This window comes from Nerophis lumbriciformis, linkage group LG20, assembly GCF_033978685.3.
Source record: "Nerophis lumbriciformis linkage group LG20, RoL_Nlum_v2.1, whole genome shotgun sequence".
NCBI lineage: Eukaryota > Metazoa > Chordata > Actinopteri > Syngnathiformes > Syngnathidae > Nerophis > Nerophis lumbriciformis.
In genome coordinates, this window is record NC_084567.2 from 8116310 (window position 1) to 8141233 (window position 24924).

Genomic DNA, 24924 nt, shown 5'->3' on the forward strand with positions numbered 1-24924 from the left:
CACTAATACAAAAGTATTATCAAGTAATGATGTAAATAATATTAACAATTGACTTCAGGACAACACAATGTACTTATTTTGAAAAACTCCTGTGAAGTAGGGGGCGGAAGTTGCTTACTTCTGGCGCATGCGTAAAGTGGCAAAAAAAAAAAAAAAAAAAAAAAGACCACGATGGCGGACTGAGCGCCAGTGACTTTTCGGAGAAGTTTCGAATTGACGACCTTATAGCCATATATATACCTCAATATTGACCTCTTTTTAAAAAATCAACGTAACCGAAGTTGAGTTTGTATAAATGAAGCGTTATCTGAAGTGAAGATTGAAGAAGATGGACGACTACTGCTATGCTAAGATGGCGACGTCGGCTAAAAGAGAACATGAAAGAGAATCAGAAACTTCCAGCAAATCACCAACGGAGACAAAGACGAAAGATGAAGATGAAGGTGAGTGAGTTGACGTTCTGTAATTTGAAAGCTATTTCAAGTCCTAAAAGGCGTTGGTGAAATTTCAACCAACTTTGTTGAAGAATGTAAAGAAAGAGCCGCCATGATTGTTAGCTAGTGTGAGAGTCCAGTCCATAGTGGATCTAACATAATATTGTGAGCGTCCAGTCCATAGTGGATCTAACATAATATTGTGAGAGTCCAGTCCATAGTGGATCTAACATAATATTGTGAGAGTCCAGTCCATAGTGGATCTAACATAATAGTGAGAGTCCAGTCCATAGTGGATCTAACATAATAGTGAGAGTCCAGTCCATAGTGGATCTAACATAATAGTGTGAGAGTCCAGTCCATAGTGGATCTAACATAATATTGTGAGAGTCCAGTCCATAGTGGATCTAACATAATAGTGAGAGTCCAGTCCATAGTGCATCTAACATAGTGTGAGAGTCCAGTCCATTGTGGATCTAACATAATAGTGTGAGTCCAGTCCATACTGGATCTAACATAATAGTGAGAGTCCAGTCCATAGTGGATCTAACATAATATTGTGAGAGTCCAGTCCATAGTGGATCTAACATAATAGTGTGAGCGTCCAGTCCATAGTGGATCTAACATAATAGTGAGAGAGTCCAGTCCATAGTGGATCTAACATAATAGTGTGAGTCCAGTCCATAGTGGATCTAACATAGTGTGAGAGTCCAGTCCATAGTGGATCTAACATAATAGTGTGAGTCCAGTCCATAGTGGATCTAACATAGTGTGAGAGTCCAGTCCATAGTGGATCTAACATAATAGTGAGAGTCCAGTCCATAGTGGATCCAACATAATAGTGAGAGTCCAGTCCATAGTGGATCTAACATAATAGTGTGAGAGTCCAGTCCATAGTGGATCTAACATAATAGTGAGAGTCTAGTACATAGTGGAGCTAACATAATAGTGTGAGAGTCCAGTCCATAGTGGATCGAACATAATATTGTGAGAGTCCAGTCCATAGTGGATCTAACATAATAGTGAGATTCCAGTCCATAGTGGATCTAACATAATAGTGTGAGAGTCCAGTCCATAGTCATTGGTCTTAGCGAAACCTGGCTCAAACCAGACAAATTTTTTGCGCTAAATGAGGCATCTCCTCCTAACTATACGAATGCGCATATTGCCCGTCCCCTTAAAAGGGGTGGGGGGGTCGCACTAATATAATGATAAATGGGTTGTACTTGTATAGCGCTTTTCTACCTTCAAGGTACTCAAAGCGCTTTGACACTACTTCCACATTTACCCATTCACACACACGTTCACACACTGATGGAGGGAGCTGCCATGCAAGGCGCTACCAGCACCCATCAGGAGCAAGGGTGAAGTGTCTTGCTCAGGACACAACGGACATGACGAGGTTGGTACTAGGTGGGGATTGAACCAGGGACCCTCGGGTCACGCACGGCCACTCTTCCACTGCGCCACGCCGTCCAATATACAATGAAAACTTTAACCTTACCCCTAACCTAAATAATAAATACAAATCGTTTGAGGTGCTTACTATGAGGTCTGTCGCACCGCTGCCTCTCGATATGGCTGTTATCTACCGCCCCCCAGGGCCCTACTCGGACTTTATTAATGAATTCTCAGAGTTCGTTGCTGATCTAGTGACGTACGCAGACAATATAATCATAATGGGGGACTTTAATATCCATATGAATACCCCATCGGACCCTCAGTGCGTGGCGCTCCAGACTATAATTGATAGCTGTGGTCTTACACAAATAATAAATGAACCTACGCATCGCAACGGCAATACGATAGATCTAGTGCTGGTCAGGGGTGTCACCACCTCCAAAGTTATGGTACTCCCGTATACTAAAGTAATGTCCGATCATTACCTTATAAAATTCGAAGTTCTGACTCATTGTCAACAAACTAATAATAATAATAACTGCTATAGCAGCCGCAACATTAATGCCGCCACAACGATGACTCTTGCTGACCTACTGCCTTCGGTAATGGCACCATTCCCAAATTATGTCGGCTCTATTGATAACCTCACTAACAACTTTGACAATGCCCTGCGCAAAACCATTGATAGTATAGCACCGCTAAAACAAAAAAGGGCCCCTAAAAGGCGCACCCCATGGTTTACAGAGGAAACCAGAGCTCATAAATTATCATGTAGAAAGTTGGAACGCAAATGGCGCGCGACCAAGCTTGAGGTTTTCCATCAAGCATGGAGTGATAGTTTAATATCGTATAAACGCATGCTTACCTTAGCTAAAGCTAAATATTACTCAAATCTCATCCGCCTCAACAAAAACGACCCTAAATTTTTGTTTAGTACCGTAGCATCGCTAACCCAACAAGGGACTCCTCCCAATAGCTCCACCCACTCGGCAGATGACTTTATGAATTTCTTTAATAAGAAAATTGAACTCATTAGAAAGGAGATTAAAGACAACGCATCCCAGCTACAACTGGGTTCTATGAACACAGTTACAACTGTATCTACGACGGATACTGCAATACAAAATAGTCTCTCTCTTTTTGATGAAATAACATTAGAGGAACTATTACAGCGTGTAAGTGGGATAAAACAAACAACATGTTTACTTGACCCACTTCCTGGGAAACTTATCAAGGAGCTTTTTGTATTATTAGGTCCATCAGTGCTAAATATTATAAACTTATCACTTTCCTCTGGCACTGTTCCCCTAGCATTCAAGAAAGCGGTTATTCATCCTCTGCTCAAAAGACCTAACCTTGATCCTGACCTCATGGTAAACTACCGACCGGTGTCCCACCTTCCCTTTATTTCGAAAATCCTCGAAAAAATTGTCGCACAGCAGCTAAATGAACACTTAGTGTCTAACAATCTCTGTGAACCTTTTCAATCCGGTTTCAGGGCAAATCACTCTACGGAGACAGCCCTCGCAAAAATGACTAATGATCTACTGCTAACGATGGATTCTGATGCGTCATCTATGTTGCTGCTTCTTGATCTTAGCGCTGCTTTCGATACCGTCGATCATAATATTTTATTAGAGCGTATCAAAACACGTATTGGTATGTCAGACTTAGCTTTGTCGTGGTTTAACTCTTATCTTCCTGACAGGATGCAATGCGTCTCCCATAATAATGGGACCTCGGACTATGTTAAGGTAACGTGCGGAGTTCCTCAGGGTTCGGTTCTTGGCCCTGCACTCTTTAGTATTTACATGCTGCCGCTAGGCGACATCATACGCAAATACGGTGTTAGCTTTCATTGCTATGCTGATGACACCCAACTCTACATGCCCCTAAAGCTGACCAACACGCCGGATTGTAGTCAGCTGGAGGCGTGTCTTAATGAAATTAAACAATGGATGTCCGCTAACTTCTTGCAACTCAACGCCAAGAAAACGGAAATGCTGATTATCGGTCCTGCTAAACACCGACATTTATTTAATAATACCACCTTAACATTTGACAACCAAACAATTACACAAAGCGACTCAGTAAAGAATCTGGGTATTATCTTCGACCCAACTCTCTCGTTTGAGTCACACATTAAGAGTGTTACTAAAACGGCCTTCTTTCATCTCCGTAATATCGCTAAAATTCGTTCTATTTTATCCACTAGCGACGCTGAGATCATTATTCATGCGTTCGTTACGTCTCGTCTTGACTATTGTAACGTATTATTTTCGGGGCTCCCTATGTCTAGCATTAAAAAATTACAGTTGGTACAAAATGCGGCTGCTAGACTTTTGACAAGAACAAGAAAGTTTGATCATATTACGCCTATACTGGCTCACCTGCACTGGCTTCCTGTGCACTTAAGATGTGACTTTAAGGTTTTACTACTTACGTATAAAATACTACACGGTCTAGCTCAGTCCTATTTTGTCGATTGCATTGTACCATATGTCCCGGCAAGAAATCTGCGTTCAAAGAACTCCGGCTTATTAGTGATTCCCAGAGCCCAAAAAAAGTCTGCGGGCTATAGAGCGTTTTCTATTCGGGCTCCAGTACTCTGGAATGCCCTCCCGGTAACAATTAGAGATGCTACCTCAGTAGAAGCATTTAAGTCCCATCTTAAAACTCATTTGTATACTCTAGCCTTTAAATAGCCCCCCTGTTAGACCAGTTGATCTGCCGTTTCTTTTCTTTTCTCCTCTGCTCCCCTTTTCCTTGAGGGGCGGGGTGCACAGGTCCGGTGGCCATGGATGAAGTGCTGGCTGTCCAGAGTCGGGACCCGGGGTGGACCGCTCGCCTGTGCATCGGCAGGGAACATCTCTGCGCTGCTGACCCGTCTCCGCTCGGGGTGGTGTCCTGCTGGCCCCACTATGGACTGGACTCTTACTATTATGTTGGATCCACTATGGACTGGACTCTCACAATATTATGTCAGACCCACTCGACATCCATTGCTTTCGGTCTCCCCTAGAGGGGGGGGGTTACCCACATATGCGGTCCTCTCCAAGGTTTCTCATAGTCATTCACATCGACGTCCCACTGGGGTGAGTTTTTCCTTGCCCGTATGTGGGCTTTGTACCGAGGATGTCGTTGTGGCTTGTGCAGCCCTTTGAGACACTTGTGATTTAGGGCTATATAAATAAAGATTGATTGATTGATTGATTGATAGTGGAGCTAACATAATAGTGAGAGTCCAGTCCATAGTGGATCTAACATAATAGTGTGAGAGTCCAGTCCATAGTGGATCTAACATAATAGTGAGAGTCCAGTCGATAGTGGATCTAGCATAATATTGTGAGAGTCCAGTCCATAGTGGATCTAACATAATAGTGAGAGTCCAGTCGATAGTGGATCTAGCATAATAGTGTGAGAGTCTAGTCCATAGTGGATCTAACATAATAGTGTGAGAGTCCAGTCCATAGTGGATCTAACATAATATTGTGAGAGTCCAGTGACAGTCCATAGTGGATCCAACATAATATTGTGAGAGTCCAGTGACAGTCCATAGTGGATCTAACATAATAGTGTGAGAGTCCAGTCCATAGTGGATCTAACATAATATTGTGAGAGTCCAGTGACAGTCCATAGTGGATCCAACATAATATTGTGAGAGTCCAGTGACAGTCCATAGTGGATCTAACATAATAGTGTGAGAGTCCAGTCCATAGTGGATCTAACATAATATTGTGAGCGTCCAGTCCATAGTGGATCTAACATAATAGTGTGAGAGTCCAGTCCATAGTGGATCTCACATAATAGTGTGAGAGTCCAGTCCATAGTGGATCTAACATAATAGTGTGAGAGTCCAGTCCATAGTGGATCTAACATAATAGTGTGAGAGTCTAGTCCATAGTGGATCTAACATAATAGTGTGAGAGTCCATTCCATAGTGGATCTAACATAATGTTGTGAGAGTCCAGTCCATAGTGGATCTAACATAATAGTGAGATTCCAGTCCATAGTGGATCTAACATAATAGTGTGAGAGTACAGTCCATAGTGGATCTAACATAATAGTGAGAGTCCAGTCCATAGTGGATCTAACATAATAGTGTGAGAGTCCAGTCCATAGTGGATCTAACATAATATTGTGAGAGTCCAGTCCATAGTGGATCTAACATAATATTGTGAGAGTCCAGTCCATAGTGGATCTAACATAATAGTGTGAGTCCAGTCCATAGTGGATCTAACATAATAGTGTGAGAGTCCAGTCCATAGTGGATCTAACATAGTGTGAGAGTCCAGTCCATAGTGGATCTAACATAATAGTGTGAGTCCAGTCCATAGTGGATCTAACATAATAGTGTGAGTCCAGTCCATAGTGGATCTAACATAGTGTGAGAGTCCAGTCCATAGTGGATCTAACATAATAGTGGCGCAAGACCAGTATTGGATCAAGGCCGTATCCCAGGGAAAACAGGGGGCATGGACTCGCTGGGAGGATACCATTCAAAGAGTCATAACCTGGGCGGACATCTGGCGAACTCCTCAATCTCGGCTAAGCTTCCTCGTGAGGGCAGCGTATGACACCCTGCCATGCCCTCGAAACCTCGCCCAGTGGTTCGGAAGCGAGGGCAAGTGCTCCCTGTGCAGCAAAGACAATGCAGGACTCAAACACATCCTTTCAGGTTGCAACGTCGCGCTAACGCAGGGGCGCTTCCGGTGGCGACACAATCAGGTGCTGAGGAAGTTGGCAGAGCTGTTGGAGAGATGCAGAGTCGGGGCAAACAACGCCACAGATCCCCATCGGCCAAACATCACTTTCATCAAACCAGGAGAGGTAGGACAGAAGACAGAGGCGGGAAGATCATCACTTCTGCTTACCCCTGGTAAGGGCTGGGAGGTGCGCGTTGACCTGGACAAGCAGCTAGTCTTCCCAACTGAGGTAATATAGACAACGCTAAGACCAGACGTTGTGATGTGGTCCTCAGCTGCTAAGAAAGTCCTCATCATTGAACTAACCGCGCCATGGGAGGAGGGAATACCAGTAGCACATGAGTTCAAACGGTCAAAGTATAGCGACCTGGCAGAGGACTGCAAGGGGGGAGGCTGGTCTGCGTCCATTCACCCCGTGGAGATCGGATGCAGGGGCTTCGTAGGAGGTTCTGCGACCCGGCTCCTGCGTGCGGCGGGAATGACCGGTTCCAACCTGAGGAGGGCCATCAAGGAGTTGGCAGAGGAGGCAGAGAAGGCAAGTTTCTGGATGTGGCTAAGAAGGAGGGACAACACTTGGGGCTCAACACCCCATTGAGGTCAGTTGCAGGGAGTGGCGCGGGGAGACGTCCTCGCTTAGCCACTGCCCCCCCACCGCGAGGTGTCCTGGCTTGGGAGCGAAACATCAGTGAACGGTGGCACCAGCTGACGACCCTGCAGCTGACCTCCAAGTGCACTGGAGGAGGTGCGACAGGCAGAGATGCCAAGCAGTTAGGTCTGTACTTATTAATTGACACTTCTGGGGAACCAGCTACTACTGTGAAAGAGCAGTTGGCAGCCAGGAAAGTCCGGTGGACGACGGGAGAGACCATACCAGGAGTGGGCGGTTAGTCACCTTACCCACTTGCTTCCTCATGAGGAAGCACCTACAAACTGACTACGAAAATACATAAGGAAAAACAACCCGAAGGCCCTCCGAGAGGCGGGATGGAAGATGGGCCTATTCTGACGGATCAAACGGTGACAAACAGAACGGAAAACCACAATGAGAAGGTTCTCCGGAAGTGTAAATGCGGGTGGCAGAAGGTGACTTCCTTTAAAGGACTGCGTATTAATGAAGGGAGAATGAAGTGTGGGAGTACTCCTGACCAGCATAACCGCTCTGCTTCGGCAGGTCAGACGGAAGAGACCCAATGCCAGGTGACAAACCACAGTGCAGAGGGTCCCAGCAATGCTGAGGGGGAAACGTCAGTGGAAGCAGGAGGGGAGATGAATTCAGCGCCCGAGAGCAAAGCTCATGCAGTCCCTCAGAGAGTTGCACAGTCAGAGAGCCAACGCAAACATCCAGAAAGGCGCAAGAAGATCAAGTGGCCAAAGGCCAAAAGCCAAGCAGAATGGCGCAAGCTTGACGATCACCTGAGAGCGGTACTGGAGCATTCCCTGCGAGGGACTGTTGAGCGTAAACTAACCTCGCTGAGTAACATCATTTATGAGGAGTTCAGAGAGAGGTTCGGAGAGAGCGCGACCAAGCGAGCCACAGCCCAGAGGCACAAAGGACGGAGGGAGAGGGACATCAAGGGGCTTATAACCAACAGGCGCCCGTTGCGTAAGAGGTGGAGGAAAGCAGCCGCGGAGGAAAAAGAAGGTCTCAAAGTGCTATGGGATGATCTCAAGCAGCATCTGGCCAAGCTGCGTCGGGCAGAGAGACTCAGAAGGCGCCGGAAACGAAAGGAGAAGGAAAGAAAAGACTTCTTCAAGGATCCTTTCCGGTTTGCCCGTCAGCTCCTGGACGAAAAGCGAAGTGGCAAGCTGTCCATTGCGAAAGAGGATCTGGAACAACACATCAAGGACCAGTATATGGATTCAGCCAAAGATACACTACTTGGCTCACCAGGCCATGTGCCACGTCCAGAACCCCCAGAGACCCCTTTCGACACTTCCCCACCTAGGCTGAGCGAGATTAAAGAAGTCCTTAAAAAAGCCAGATCAGCCTCTGCACCAGGACCAAACGGGCTTCCTTACAAGGTGTATAAAAACTGTCCGCAAGTGACCACAATCTTGTGGAAGCTCATGAGTGTTGTGTGGAAGAAGCAATCCATTCCAGCGGAGTGGCAAGAGGCAGTTGGAATATTCATCCCCAAGGAGCAAAATTCCATCAACATCAGCCAGTTCAGGACAATTGCTTTACTGAACGTGGAGGGAAAAGTATTTTTCTCTGTCCTGGCAAAAAGGATATCCAGCTTCCTCAACAACAACGGCTACATCGATACAAGCTGTCAAAAAGCCGGACTGCCAGGCTTTCCGGGGTGCATAGAGCATGCATCCGTGATCTGGGATCAGATACAGCGTGCCAAAAGAGAGAGGAGCAACCTCCACGTGGTATGGCTCGACCTGGCAAATGCTTATGGCTCAGTACCACACAAGCTGGTTGAGTTTGCCCTAAATTTCTTCCACGTTCCTGTGTGTGTCAGTAACATCTTAGCCAAGTATTTCAACAACCTACACATGTACTTCTCAGTAGATGACTACATGACAGGATGGCAGCGGTTGGATGTGGGAATTGCCATGGGCTGCTCCATATCACCAATCCTCTTTGTGGCTGCATTTGAAGTGTTACTCATTGGAGCAAGGCAAATGGTCAGAGGCCTAAAAACACCGTCAGGAGGAAGACTCCCCGCTCTGAGAGGTTTCATGGATGATGTGACAAGCATCCTACAGACCGCCCCATGCACAGCACAACTCCTCAAGCGTTTCGACGAACTGATCGTCTGGGCGAGGATGAAGATAAAGCCCGCTAAGTCCAGGAGCCTGTCAATCAGGAAGGGTGTGAGAGATGACAGGACAGTCTTCACAGCAGGAGGTGAGAAGATTCCACTCCTGGCAGAGCAGCCCATCCGAAGCCTCGGGAGGGAGTATACAGCAGAGCTCTCGGACAGGCAGATGGGGAGGATGGTCCAGAAACAACTAAAAGAGGGGCTCGTAAGGATCGACGGCAGCCAACTTCCTGGGAAGCTGAAGGTTTGGTGTTACCACTTCACACTTTTCCACCGCGTAATGTGGCCGCTGAAAGTAGCCGAAATTCCATCTTCTCAGGCCAGCAAGATGGACAGCATCGCCAACGGTTATATCAGGATGTGGCTGGGCCTCCCCCGCTGTTTCTCGGACACAGGTCTTTTTGGCAAGAACATTCTGCAACTTCCTCTGAAGTCAATCAATCTGGGTTACAGGCAGGAGAAGGCCCGCCTTGTACTGGAGTTGAGGGAATCAAGAGACGAAGCTGTGAAGAGTGCAGCGGTGATTGTCCGTACTGGACGAAAGTGGAAGGCCCAGGTGGAAGTGGACCAAGATGTCTCGAGGCTGAAATACAAGGAGATTCTGGGAAGAGTCCAAGACAGCCGGGCAGGACTGGGATGGGGGCAACCAGTCCAGTTCTGGTCCAAAGCCACGAGACAGCAGAGGAAGGCCATGGTGGTGGAAGAGGTCACACAAGTGGCGCAAGACCAGTATTGGATCAAGGCCGTATCCCAGGGAAAACAGGGGGCATGGACTCGCTGGGAGGATACCATTCAAAGAGTCATAACCTGGGCCGACATCTGGCGAACTGCTCAATCTCGGCTCAGCTTCTTCGTGAGGGCAGCGTATGACACCCTGCCATGCCCTCGAAACCTCGCCCAGTGGTTCGGAAGCGAGGGCAAGTGCTCCCTGTGCAGCAAAGACAATGCAGGACTCAAACACATCCTTTCAGGTTGCAACGTCGCGCTAACGCAGGGGCGCTTCCGGTGGCGACACAATCAGGTGCTGAGGAAGTTGGCAGAGCTGTTGGAGAGATGCAGAGTCGGGGCAAACAACGCCACAGATCCCCATCGGCCAAACATCACTTTCATCAAACCAGGAGAGGTAGGACAGAAGACAGAGGCGGGAAGATCATCACTTCTGCTTACCCCTGGTAAGGGCTGGGAGATGCGCGTTGACCTGGACAAGCAGCTAGTCTTCCCAACTGAGGTAATATAGACAACGCTAAGACCAGACGTTGTGATGTGGTCCTCAGCTGCTAAGAAAGTCCTCATCATTGAACTAACCGTGCCATGGGAGGAGGGAATACCAGTAGCACATGAGTTCAAACGGTCAAAGTACAGCGACCTGGCAGAGGACTGCAAGGGGGGAGGCTGGTCTGCGTCCATTCAGCCCGTGGAGATCGGATGCAGGGGCTTCGTAGGAGGTTCTGCGACCCGGCTCCTGCGTGCGGCGGGAATGACCGGTTCCAACCTGAGGAGGGCCATCAAGGAGTTGGCAGAGGAGGCAGAGAAGGCAAGTTTCTGGATGTGGCTAAGAAGGAGGGACAACACTTGGGGCTCAACACCCCATTGAGGTCAGTTGCAGGGAGTGGCGCGGGGAGACGTCCCCGCTTAGCCACTGCCCCCCCCCCCCACCGCGAGGTGTCCTGGCTTGGGGGCGAAACATCAGTGAACGGTGGCACCAGCTGACGACCCTGCAGCTGACCTCCAAGTGCACTGGAGGAGGTGCGACAGGCAGAGATGCCAAGCAGTTAGGTCTGTACTTATTAATAGAGTCCAGTCCATAGTGGATCTAACATAATAGTGTGAGAGTCTAGTCCATAGTGGATCTAACATAATAGTGTGAGAGTCCAGTCCATAGTGGATCTAACATAATATTGTGAGAGTCCAGTGACAGTCCATAGTGGATCCAACATAATATTGTGAGAGTCCAGTGACAGTCCATAGTGGATCTAACATAATAGTGTGAGAGTTCAGTCCATAGTGAATCTAACATAATAGTGTAAGAGTCCAGTCCATAGTGGATCTAACATAATATTGTGAGAGTCCAGTGACAGTCCATAGTGGATCTAACATAATAGTGAGAGTCCAGTCCATAGTGGATCTAACATAATAGTGTGAGAGTCCAGTCCATAGTGGATCTAACATAATAGTGTGAGAGTCCAGTCCATAGTGGATCTAACATAATAGTGTGAGAGTCCAGTCCATAGTGGATCTAACATAATAGTGTGAGAGTCCAGTCCATAGTGGATCTAACATAATAGTGTGAGAGTCCAGTCCATAGTGGGGCCAGCAGGAGACCATCCCGAGCGGAGACATGTCAGCGGCGCAGAGACGTCCCCAACCGATGCACAGGCGAGCGGTCCACCCCGAGTCCCGACTTTGGACACATATCTTAATATCGCTTAGTGTTAGAATATGGAATCAAATATATGGGGCCTGCTGAGCAAAGTGCTGTCCCTTAACCAAAAAAAAGGTTTAACAAAACACTTAAGTATTCAAACATGCCTTTTTACTTACTTTATATTATGATTTGTTTAAACCCAGAGCATTAATAGAATCAGAATCAGAAATATTTAAATAATCCCCGAGGGGAAATTAAGGTTTTCAGCACAATCCCATTCAAGATCAGACAAACATTACAGGGAGACAGAACAGGATCACTGACGGGTCTGCCAACTTCCGGCGCCCCTTACAAAAAAGGTGAGAAACAGGTAAACGCTGGGGAGGGGAATAGAATGAGAAAAATCAATATTCAGTCTAAGCCTGGGGCCCTGGAGAGGGGGTCCAGACTGAGGCCAAGGAAGAAGAAAAAACTAATAGTCATAGCACACATAAACATGTGTGTAAGAGGGAAACATCAAAGGACATTAAAGACATTAAAAGAGCAGCGCTACACACAGCTACAAAAGTAAAACAACAACAAAAAAAACATATACACTGTGGTTGGCTGTGCGGTGTTCCACAACATCGTCTGCTGGGGTGGGGGGAGCATGGCCAGAGAAGGAGCAGACCCAACAAAGCAACCAAGAAAGCCGACTCCACCCTCGGCCGCCCACCAGCTCTCGGCCAGTGTCCAGTCCACATGGATGAGCGAAGATACGTCCAAGGAGACCGAGGTGTCCGATACCTGCTCACTCAGCGCCAGCTCCGCAGCCCTGTCTCTTCATCCACATCTCCTCCAGTTTCTCCAAACGGACTCTGGTGTGGCAGAGACCCAACAGCTGGTCTCCATGGCCAAAAGGCTCCCGGGAGTCAGACCCAGAAGTTCACAGTATTAGTTCACAGTAGGTGGGATCGTGAGAAGGTAAATAAATCCAAAAACATCTCTTATAGAGTACCGTATTTTCCGCACTATTAGCCGCACCTAAAAACCACAAATTTACTCAAAAGCTGACAGTGCGGCTTTTAACCCGGTGCGCTTTATATATGGATTAATATTACGATTCATTTTCATAAAGTTTCGATCTCGCAACTTCGGTAAACAGCCGCCATCTTTTTTCCCGGTAGAACAGGAAGCGCTTCTTCTTCTACGCAAGCAACCGCAAAGGTAAGCACCCGCCCCCATAGAACAGGAAGCGCTTCTTCTTCTACTGTAAGCAACCACCCGCCCGCGTAGAAGAAGAAAAAGCGCGCGGATATACCGTACGTTTCATTTCCTTTGTGTGTTTACATCTGTAAAGACCACAAAATAGCTCCTACTAAGCGTCAGGGATCCGGTTCATGAAAAGACGCAATCTCTCCATCCGCACACGGATTACTATTTCACAGCAACTGATATTCCTGTGAACCGCACTGTGGATACAACGGGAGCACGTACGGTGAATATTCGCACCACAGGGAATGAGAAGTCATCCTTCACTGTGGTTCTAGCTTGCCATGCTAATGGCCAGAAACTTCCACCCATGGTGATATTCAAAAGGAAGACCTTGCCAAAAGAGACCTTTCCAGCCGGCGTCATCATAAAAGCTAACTCGAAGGGATGGATGAAGAAAAGATGAGCGAGTGGTTAAGGTAAGTTTAAGTTTACGCGAAGAGGCCGGGTGGCTTTTTTCACGCAGCTCTGTCCATGTTGATATACGTATGTTTGTGATTGCACATTTGCGTACATTTTGGGAGTGAACAGAGTTGTTAGAACGCTGGTTTTTAATATATTATTAAAGTTTGACTGACCTATCTGACTGTTTTTTTGACATTCCTTTAGCGCAGTTAGATGCGGCTTACAACACGGGGCGGCTTATTGGTGGACAAAGTTTTGAAATATGCCGTTCATTGAAGGCGCGGCTTTTAACGCAGGGCGCCTTATGGTGCGGAAAATACGGTACTCTCTATTGAGAAGTAGCAGTGCCCAATCGTGACTCCTAAATTTAAATTTATGAAAATACTGCTTAAAATTTTTTTTTAGATTAGTTTCAATTGTGTAATTTAAAATATATTTATGATGACTTTTAAACAGAGGTTGAAAGACATATATTTATTGTAGGTTACATTTTCTATTTTAAAAACTGTGCTCAAAACATCACATCACTTGTTTTTGTGTGCGCACGACCAGTCTTTCTCTCGGGGATTAAAACACACCGGTCAATCCCAAGTTCTTTTGAATGACATATATGTTGAGTAAAAAGGACCCCTTCTCGCCCAGAAAGGACCACAGCTGCTTCTTCGAAACAGATAAGAAACTGGCCAAAACAGCTCTGTGAGCTGACAAACAGGAGCTCTTAAGACAAAACAAAGAGTTTACTAGTGGACATAAGATAAAAGCAAGGAGGTCACGAGAAGACACACAACATGGGAAAATACTAGCTGATTTAAAGGGGAACATTATCACAATTTCAGAAGGGTTGAAACCATTAAAAATCAGTTCCCAGTGGCTTATTATATTTTTCTAAGTTTTTTTAAAAATTTTACCCATCACGCAATATCCCTAAAAAAAAGCTTCAAAGTGCCTGATTTTAACCATCGTTATATACACCCGTCCATTTTCCTGTGACGTCACATAGTGAAGCCAACACAAACAAACATGGCGGAAAGAACAGCAAGCTATAGCGACATTCAAACTCGGATTTCAGCGCCTTAAGCGATTCAACAGATTACGCATGTATTGAAACGGATGGTTGTAGTGTGGAGGCAGGTAGCGAAAACGAAATTGAAGAAGAAACTGAAGCTATTGAGCCATATCGGTTTGAACCGTATGCAAGCAAAAACGGCGAAAACGACACGACAGCCAGCGACACGGGAGAAAGCGAGGACGAATTCGGCGATCGCCTTCTAACCAACGATTGGTATGTGTTTGTTTGGCATTAAAGTAAACTAACAACTATGAACTAGGTTTACAGCATATGAAATACATTTGACAACAACATGCACTTTGAGAGTGCAGACAGCCCAATTTTCATCAATTAATATATTCTGTAGACATACCCTCATGTCAGCAGGCCATGGAAGCTAGGGTCGATATTCTTCTCTTGATCATCTTCGGTGGCATAAGGGACGGTGTGAGCCAAGACATCCAGGGGGTTTAGCTCGCTCGTCTGCGGGAACAAACTGCCGCCATTGCTTGCCGTACTACCGAGGTCCTTTGTCCCTGAATTGCTCACACACTCCGGCAGATTCAATGGGGGTCTGGCGGCAGATTTCTTTGACTTTATCGTTGGAAATGCATCTGCTTTGAGTGTCGCAGGATATCCACACATTCTTGCCATCTCTGTCATAGCATAGCTTTCGTCGGTAAAGTGTGCGGAACAAACGTCCAATTTCTTGCCACTTTCGCATGTTTGGGCCACTGGTGCAACTTGAATCCGTCTCTGTTCGTGTTGTTACACCCTCCGACAACACACCGACGAGGCATGATGTCTCCAAGGTACGGAAAACAGTCGAAAAAACGGAAAATAACAGAGCTGTTTTGACTCGGTGTTTGAGAAAATGGCGGATTGCTTCCCGATGTGATGACACGTTGTGACGTCATCGCTCCGAGAGCGAATATTAGAAATGCGTTTAATTTGCCAAAATTCACCCATTTAGAGTTCGGAAATCGGTTAAAAAAATATATGGTCTTTTTTCTGCAACATCAAGGTATATATTGACGCTTACATAGGTCTGGTGATAATGTTCCCCTTTAAACATGACTATGGATTAGAAAAGAACACTTAAAAATATCTCATTCTCCCACTATCGAAACACAAGAGTTTTAGAGGCGGTGCTGATTCTAAATTTAGGCCACACCCCTACATTTTTGACCAGGAAGTGACATTGCATTTGTGCCCTTCATTGCTGCATTGTAATATAACTTAATGCTACAGTTTTTAAATAAATGTGTTCCAAAGTCTGAAAATCAGTGTATATTAGGGATGTCCCGATCCAGGTTTTTGCACTTCCGATCCGATACCGATATTGTTTTTGCATTTCCGATCCGATACCGATACTGACCGATACCGATACTGGCCTATCCGAGCATGTATTAAAGTTTAAAGTTATTTAGCCTACTTAGTTGTCAGAATCATGTTGAAAAGGGTTTTAGTACTCTTGATAACAACTAGCCAGCTGAATTAGGGGAGTTTGAATAATACACAATGGTTGGTAACAAGAAACTGACCTGTTTATTCAAGGATAAACACAAAATAGACAAAATTATACATGACAAACAGAAATGGCATCATTGAACTAGGGCTGGGCGATATGGCCTTTTTTTAATATTGCGATATTTTAAGGCCATATTGCGATACACAATATATATCTCGATATTTTGCCTTAGCCTTGAATGAACACTTGATGCATATAATCACAGCAGTATGATGATTCTATGTGTTTTGATTGATTGATTGAGACTTTTATTAGTAGGTTGCACAGTGAAGTACATATTCCGTACAATTGACCACTAAATGGTAACACCCCAATAAGTTTTTCAACTTGTTTAAGTCGGGGTCCATTTAAATTGATTCATGATACAGATATATACTATCAGATATATACTATCATCATAATACAGTCATCACACAAGATAATCACATTGAGTTATTTACATTATTTATAATCCAGGGTGTGGAGGGGGGCGCCGGATGTAAGTGTCAAAAAGACAGCCAAAAGAGTTTGATATGAGAATAAATCTAAAGTTAAAATATAGGGTAGAAATGCACCCATTTGCAGGAAATGTAGTCTTGATTTTCAAAATTTTCTTTCAAGGCTTGCATGTCTACATTAAAACATTCTTCTTCATACTGCATTAATATATGCTACTTTTAAACTTTCATGCAGAGAAGGAAATCACAACTAAAAAAAATCACACATTTTTTCATACGGTGTTGATGTGGAAATTTTTGCCTCAGCATTTTGATGGTGTGGACGTGTGGCACCAAATGGAGATAAGCGTCTCGATAGACATCACAATATTTGAACAATGATGACGAAAACTGTTTTCTCTGTCGTGTCCGTGTGTCGAAAATTGTTATGCGCTTATTTTTTTATTCGATTTTGTGCGTGGCATAGATTTGCTATGCGCAGAGGACGCTTAAACAGTGCGCAATTTACACAAGCGAGCACCTTAGAGGGAGCGTTGCTCGCACGGCTGCGCTAGCATCACAGCTAACGTTAGCCATGCTGCTATCTCTCTGCTCGGGGAGGACGTATACGTATGTGACGTATGACGTGACAGTATGTGACGTATGTCGTGACAGTATGTGACGTGTGTAAGAAGGTGCGCTTGCTGTCTGTGAGAGGGAGACACAGGAAAGAGTGAGAAGAGCCTGTCGTGTAATGCCAGCAGCTAAAAGCAACTGCGTGAGAATCCACAGACCTGTGGATGTGTTGAAGGTGTGCTGGAAAATGCGGAACGGAAATTACGGAGCAGCAGAAAAGTGGAATGTATTATTTAAATCGGTGCGTTGGAAAACACGGACGGAGTTTTTTTTTTAAACTGGATCTGGATCGGCATTTTCCCATGCCTTGCCGATACGCAATTTTTGGCAAATATCGGCAGCCGATCCGATCCAAATATCGGATCGGGACATCCCTAGTGTATATCTTTAAAAACTGTAATTACCAAACAGACTTCGTTTTTAATTATGTAAACTTTTTTGGCCTTTATGCAACATCCATCCATTTTCTACCGCTTGTCCCTTACAAAGATGTGTTTGCTCGCCATATGCTTGCGATCATTACCGTATTTTCCGCACCATAAGGCGCCCTGGGTTAAAAGCCGCGCCTTCAATGAACGGCATATTTCAAAACTTTGTCCACCTATAAGCCGCCCGGTGTTGTAAGCCGCATCTAACTGCGCTAAAGGAATGTCAAAAAAACAGTCAGATAGGTCAGTCAAACTTTAATAATATATTAAAAACCAGCGTTCTAACAACTCTGTTCACTCCCAAAATGTACGCAAATGTGCAATCACAAACATACGTATATCAACATGGACAGAGCTGCGTGAAAAAAGCCACCCGGCCTCTTCGCGTAAACTTAAACTTACCTTAACCACTCGCTCATCTTTTCTTCATCCATCCCTTCGAGTTAGCTTTTATGATGACGCCGGCTGGAAAGGTCTCTTTTGGCAAGGTCTTCCTTTTGAATATCACCATGGGTGGAAGTTTCTGGCCATTAGCATGGCAAGCTAGAACCACAGTGAAGGATGACTTCTCATTCCCTGTGGTGCGAATATTCACCGTACGTGCTCCCGTTGTATCCACAGTGCGGTTCACAGGAATATGAGTTGCTGTGAAATAGTAATCCGTGTGCGGATGGAGAGATTGCGTCTTTTCATGAACCGGATCCCTGACGCTTAGTAGGAGCCATTTTGTGGTCTTTACAGATGTAAACACACAAAGGAAATGAAACGTACGGTGATATCCGCGCTCTTTTTCTTCTTCTACGCGGGCGGGTGGTTGCTTACAGTAGAAGAAGAAGCGCTTCCTGTTCTATGGGGGCGGGTGCTTACCTTGGCGGTTGCTTGCGTAGAAGAAGAAGCGCTTCCTGTTCTACCGGGAAAAAAGATGGCGGCTGTTTACCGAAGTTGCGAGATCGAAACTTTATGAAACTTAATCGTAATATTAATCCATATATAAAGCGCACCGGGTTAAAAGCCGCACTGTCAGCTTTTGAGTAAATTTGTGGTTTTTAGGTGCGGCTAATAGTGCGGAAAATACGGTATTTAGTTATGGTCAAAATTATCTCAAAATGTCACACTCGAAACCAAAACAGTCACACCCAAAACATATAACGTTTCGGTAGTGACAAAATAAAAGGGAAAGTAGGTTTAATCGTATCATTTTCTAATAATTGTTTTCACAAAGTTTTAAAATAAGTGATTCGTTTTCAGGAATCATCGTTTTAATCATCTATTTAATGCAAATAAGCATGTTTTTAAGGTACTGCGGGTTGCTATCTGTACTTGTTGACTTCAGAGAGAAAGAATCAAGACACCAACATGCCAAGACCAAATAAAAAAGAGAGGTTGAGAGAATACAGAGAAAGAGTGAAGGATGACCCAGTTAACACCGAGGATATTTGAAGAAATAAGAAAAGAAAGGAAGAAGAAAAGTTGTTATCGGTCAGGGAACAATGGAGGGGCCTATATATCCCAGTTGTATGTATTTTGGAGGTGGGAGGAAGTTGGAGTACCTGGAGTGAACCAACACACTCACAAGGAGAACATGCAAACTCCACACTGAAAGACCCTGAGCTTGGGGATTGGAACCTAGGACCTTTTCCCTGTGAGGCACAGACGCTAATCACTGCTTCACTGTGCTGCCACTGAATACTGAACCCATGAACCCACCCTTACAGTTTTCTCCAAAAATAAATTATTTTATTGACCACAAAGCATAAGTGTTTGCAATATTTCCAACATCAAGCATGTAGGGTTGTCTTGATACCAATATTTTGGTACCGGTACCAAAATGTATTTCGATACTTTTCTAAATAAAGGGGACCACAAAAAATAGCATTATTGGCTTTATTTTGATAAAAAAAAAATCTTAGGGTACATTAAACATGTTTATTATTGCAATGGAAGAACAATGTTGTTCTTAAATAAAATAGTGAACATAGTAGACAACTAGGCTCTTAATTTGTCTGCTGACATATGCAGTAACATATTGTCATTTATCATTTTATTTTTTGTCAAACTTACAAAAGGACAAGCTGTAAACAAATATTATTAATCTGCTTGTTCATTTACTGTTACTATCTTCTTTTTTAACTTCTGTTCAAATGTAATAAACACTTATTCTTCTGTTGTTTGATACTTTACATTAGTTTTGGATGATGCCACAAATTTAGGTATCGATCCGATACCAAGGAGTTACAGGATCATACATTGGTCATATGTATTTCCTGAGTTTATGAATATAATATGAATTTAAAAAAGAAAAAAGATTTTGAGACGATAAAAAATATTGATGTAATCATAGTAGTATCGACTAGGTACGCTATTGTACTTGGTATCATTACAGTGGATGTCAGGTGTAGATCCACCCATGGCATTTGTTTACATTGTGATGCCCGTGAGCTATTGTATCCTACGGTGTGTAGTGAAGCATGTTTAGCTATTCCTCGTCCTGCAGGGATGATACTTGTAAGAAACGTACTTTATTTGTCGCCATGAAGGCGATGATTAGTGATTTAGAAGTAGCTAAAACACTGCAGATTGCGGACAGACATTAGCCGCTAACTAGCTAGCCATGTTTTATTTTCATGACTATTTACATTGTAGATTGTCGCTGAAGGCATCAAAACTATGACACCTGTGAAGTGAAAACCATTTCAGGTGACTACCTATTGAAGTCCATCGAGAGAATGCCAGGAGTGTGCAAAACAGTAATCAGAGCAAAGGGTGGCTATTTTGAAGAAACTAGAATATAAAACATGTTTTAAGTTATTTCACTTTTTTTTTTTGTTAAGTACATAACTCCACATGTGTTCATTCATAGTTTTGATGCCTTCAGTGACAATCTACAATGTAAATAGTCATGAAAATAAACAAAAACATTGAATGAGAAGGCGTGTCCAAACTTTTGGCCTGTACTGTATATAGCAGGGGTCGGCAACCCGCGGCTCCGGAGCCGCATGCGGCTCTTTGACCACTCTGATGCGGCTCAGCTGCAAACTTGCCAATCCTCCCGATTTTCCCGGGAGACTTACGGATTTTGGTGCCTCTCCCAGGGCAAATATTCTCCGATTTTCACCCTAACAATAAAAATATGGGCGTGCCATAATGAAACAGCATTTAACGCCCTCTACAACCTGTACAAACAGCGTGCCGGCACAGCCACACTTTGTATGAGGCTTCTGCTTGCACACGTAAGTGACAGCAAGGCATACTTGGTCAACAGCCATACAGGTTACACCGACGGTGGCCGTATAAACAACTTTAACACTCTTACTAATATGCGCCACACTGTGAACCCACACCAAACAAGAATGACAAACACATTTCGGGAGAACATCCGCACCGTAACACAACATAAACACATCAGAACAAATACCCAGAATCCCATGCAGCCCTAATTCTTCCGGGCTACATTATACACCCCCGCTTCCACCAAACCCCGCCCCCCAACCCTGCTCCCCCACACATCAACCCCCCCCCACCCCCCTCCGTGTGTATAATGTAGCCCGGAAGAGTTAGGGCTGCATGGGATTCTGGGTATTTGTTCTGTTGTGTTTATGTTGTGTTACAATGCAGATGTTCTCCTGAAATGTGTTTGTCATTCTTGTTTCGTGTGGGTTCACGGTGTGGCGCATATTTGTAACAGTGTTAAACTTGTTTTATATGGCCACCGTCAGTGTAACCTGTGTGGCTGTTGATCAAGTATGCCTTGCTGTCACTTACGTGTGGCTGGGCCGACACGCTGTTTGTACAGGTTGTTGAAGGCGTTAAATGCTGTGCCATCACGGCACGCCCTTATTATTGTTGCTAGGGTGAAAAACGTTTTTTTCCCCGCTGCTAGTTTGACATATCCTAATTCAATCGAAACAGATGTTTTTTTGTTTACACTGATTCTTTCTCCACTTGTCTAAGCCAAGTCATGTAAACATTGATCCATCATTCTGGCAAGGCACTAAATGAATGGCCATGAAACACTACACACACATACAATACATAGAAGAAAGTGGGTAAAGTGTGTTTGTGTTGTGTGTGTGTTCCGCAGACGCTGTGCAGCTGATTGATCATCCAGAAGAACTTCCCCCTCAGTCGGCAGGAGGGAGCTCCACTTTGAAGCAGGAGACTCCACAACCACCCCACATTAAAAAGGAAGAGGATGAACTCTGGATCACTCAGGAGGGAGAGTGTCTTCTAGGACGAGAGGAGGCTGATCTCACTAAGTTGCCACTGACTGTTGTCTCTGTGAAGACTGAAGATGATGAAGAGAAACCACAAGCAGACAACCTCTTAGCTCCACTATCAGATAGTGAGGCTGAAGATGAGGTTGAAGTAACTTTGAGCAGCGATACAGACTGTGAAGGTGATATGAGGACTCACACTGACAACAAACACTCTGAATGCTCTAAAAAGATAAGAGGTAAAAAACATTTCAGCTGCTCAGTTTGTGCGAAAACCTTTACTAAAAAAAGCAATCTGACTTATCACACGAGAACACACACAGGAGAAAAACCATTTGGCTGTCCAGTTTGCGGTAAAGGCTTTTCTATAAAGTGCAACTTGACTGCACACATTAGAACACACACAGAAGAAAAAACATTTGGTTGTTCAGTTTGTGGCAAATACTTTTCCCAGAAGACTTATTTGAGTCAACACATGAGAACACATGCAGGGGAAAAATCATTGAATTCAGTTGACAAAGAACACTTTGAATGCTTTGAAAATAAGCGAGGCAAACGTTTGAGCTGCTCAGTTTGTGCAAAACATTTTATTAACAAGAGAAACTGGACTCAACACATGAGAACACACACAGGAGAAAAACCATTTATTTGTTCGGTTTGTGGCAGAGGCTTTGCTGTGAAGGGTAACTTGACTCAACACATGAGAACACACACGGGAGAAAAACTATTTAGTTGTTCGGTCTGTGGCAAAAGCTTTTCTCTGAAGAGTAGTTTGACTGACCACATGATAACACACACAGGAGAAAAGCTATTCAGTTGTTCGGTTTGTGGTAAAAGCTTTTCTCTGAAGGGTAACTTGACTCAACACATGAGAACACACACGGGAGAAAAACTATTTAGTTGTTCGGTTTGTGGTAAAGACTTTTCTCTGAAGAGTAGTTTGACTGAACACATGAGAACACACACCGGAGAAAAACCATTTAATTGTTTGGTCTGTGGCAAATACTTTTCCCAAAGGGGTAATTTGATTCCACACATGACTACACATACAGGTGCAAAACCATTTAACTGTTCAGTTTGTTGCAAGAGCTTTTCACAGAAGGGTAATTTGACTCAACACATGACAACACACACACACGAAAAACCATTTATCTGTTTAGTATGTGGTAAAGGCTTTTCTCAAAAGAAAAATATGACTAAACACAAGAGAACACACTCAGAAGAAAACATCACTTAGGTGTGCGGTGAAAGACGCAGCAAGACACTGAAGAACACGCACGGCTCAGCTGTTTAGGATATGTTCCCTCCTCAAATATATTCCACTGCTTCTTTCCCAAATATTCAATGTCTTTGTACAAAGTGGGATTATCTGGAGCATAATTTTATCTCCCCGTGTCTTCTGCGTAACTGAAACTTTCCTGAATTGTGTGATAGACGATGCTTGTAGTGCTTGGTTGCTCCTTCTGCAGACTAGACAGATGACTCCAGATAAGGAGGAATTGTAGTCTTTTTCAGTGATGCTTTTACCACCTCAGGAATGTCTGACTATGAACACCAACAACATGGTAAATGGGTTATACTTGTATAGCGCTTTTCTACCTTTTTTTTTGAAGGATCTCCAAACACTATTTCCACATTCACCCATTCACACACTGATGGCGGGAGCTGCCATGCAAGGCGCTAACCAGGACCCATCAGGAACAAGGGTGAAGTGTCTTGCTCAAGGACACAAGGGACATGACTAGGATGGTAGAAGGTGGGGATTGAACCAGTAACCCTCAGATTACTGGCACGGCCACTCTCCCAACTTCGCCACCACGCCGAATCGATCTGCCTGAAACTACACCTTCCCGTTTTGTTTCTACCGACCACCATCAGATGAGGGCTCAGTGTACGTTTGTTGGTAATATTTGAACATGTGACATCACAAGTAGACAGAGTGGATACCCCTCAAATTACCCCTGCCTTTAAATGTTGGATCATAGACAAATTACGTTATAGACATTTGAAAGTATGAAGTACTACGGTTAGAAAGATGGTTGGTTCACAGCACACCTACCGTATTTTTCGGAGTATAAGTCGCACCGGAGTATAAGTCGCACCTGCCGAAAATGCAAAATAAAGAAGGAAAAAAACATATATAAATCGCACTGGAGCCCGGCCAAACTATGAAAAAAACTGCGACTTATAGTCCGAAAAATACGGTACATATTGTAGCCACGGTGAGAAGAATATAGGTGGGTGTCAGACTTTACTGATGTCTACCCAAACTGGACTTGAGTAGCCCTGACCATATATGGCACAGTCTTAATGGGACTTCTAGAGGTGTGTTCTTACTCTGCCATGTGTGCTTGTCCGTATGCAGCTTTAGCAAAAACTATATGATAAGGCAGAAACGTTTTCCAATCAGTGCCCCATTTTGTTCTTAATCTGTGCTCTGTTATCTTTCTTTTTGTGATGTTATTGACGACTTTTATGTTGCTCTTACCCTGCCGTATATTATTTCTCAAATTTGGGAGGAAATGTGTTAGATCAAGTGGAATACTTATAATATAAGCCAGAGCTGTGCAAATATTTTGACTCGGGGGGCCACATTGAGAGAAAAAATGTGTCTGGGGTGGGCCAATGTGTATGTGTGTATGAATGATATATACACATTTAGATGTCAAAATATGCTGTACAGTATGTGTGTTTTGCATCCCTTTTTTTCAGGAACACTAATACCAAAAGTCACAATGTCCGATGGAATTCTAAAAAAGTTATGACAGACCACCTTAAAACAACGGAATGGAATTTTACTTTTTTTTTTGACTGAATGGGACACCCAAAATGTACATGAAAATAAAGAAAGAGGCATTTCCAATATTAACTATGAACAATAAAACACTGAATATTAACGACATATGGACGTCGCTCCTCTTTTACTTCTCAGAGCAGCTCCTCGATAGACATCTTTTACAATCAAGCAAAACACAACAAAAATGTAGCAAAAAAACAAGGGTAATAAACTAGGGATGTCCCGATCCGATATTTGGATCGGCTGCCAAAAAATTGCGTATCGGCAAGGCATGGGAAAATGCCGATCCAGATCCAGTTTTTAAAAAAACTCCGGTCCGTGTTTTCCAACGCACCGATTTAAATAATACATTCCACTTTTCTGCTGCTCCCTAATTTCCGTTCCGCATTTTCCAGCACACCTTCAACACATCCACAGGTCTGTGAATTCTCACGCAGTTGCTTTTAGCTGCTGGCATTACACGACAGGCTCTTCTCACTCTTTCCTGTGTCTCCCTCTCACAGACAGCAAGCGCACCTTCT

General features: G+C 44.2%; 1 protein-coding gene across 1 annotated transcript; it reads left to right on the forward strand.

The window, feature by feature from the left end:
• Positions 1-166: 166 nt before the first annotated feature.
• On the forward strand, positions 167-24529 carry LOC133619292 (uncharacterized). Its single transcript, XM_061980259.2, has 2 exons — positions 167-443; positions 21474-24529. Exons 1-2 carry the CDS (start codon positions 329-331, stop codon positions 22841-22843), a joined length of 1485 nt encoding a protein of 494 aa, XP_061836243.1. The 5' UTR covers positions 167-328; the 3' UTR covers positions 22844-24529.
• The last annotated feature ends 395 nt before the right edge of the window (positions 24530-24924 follow it).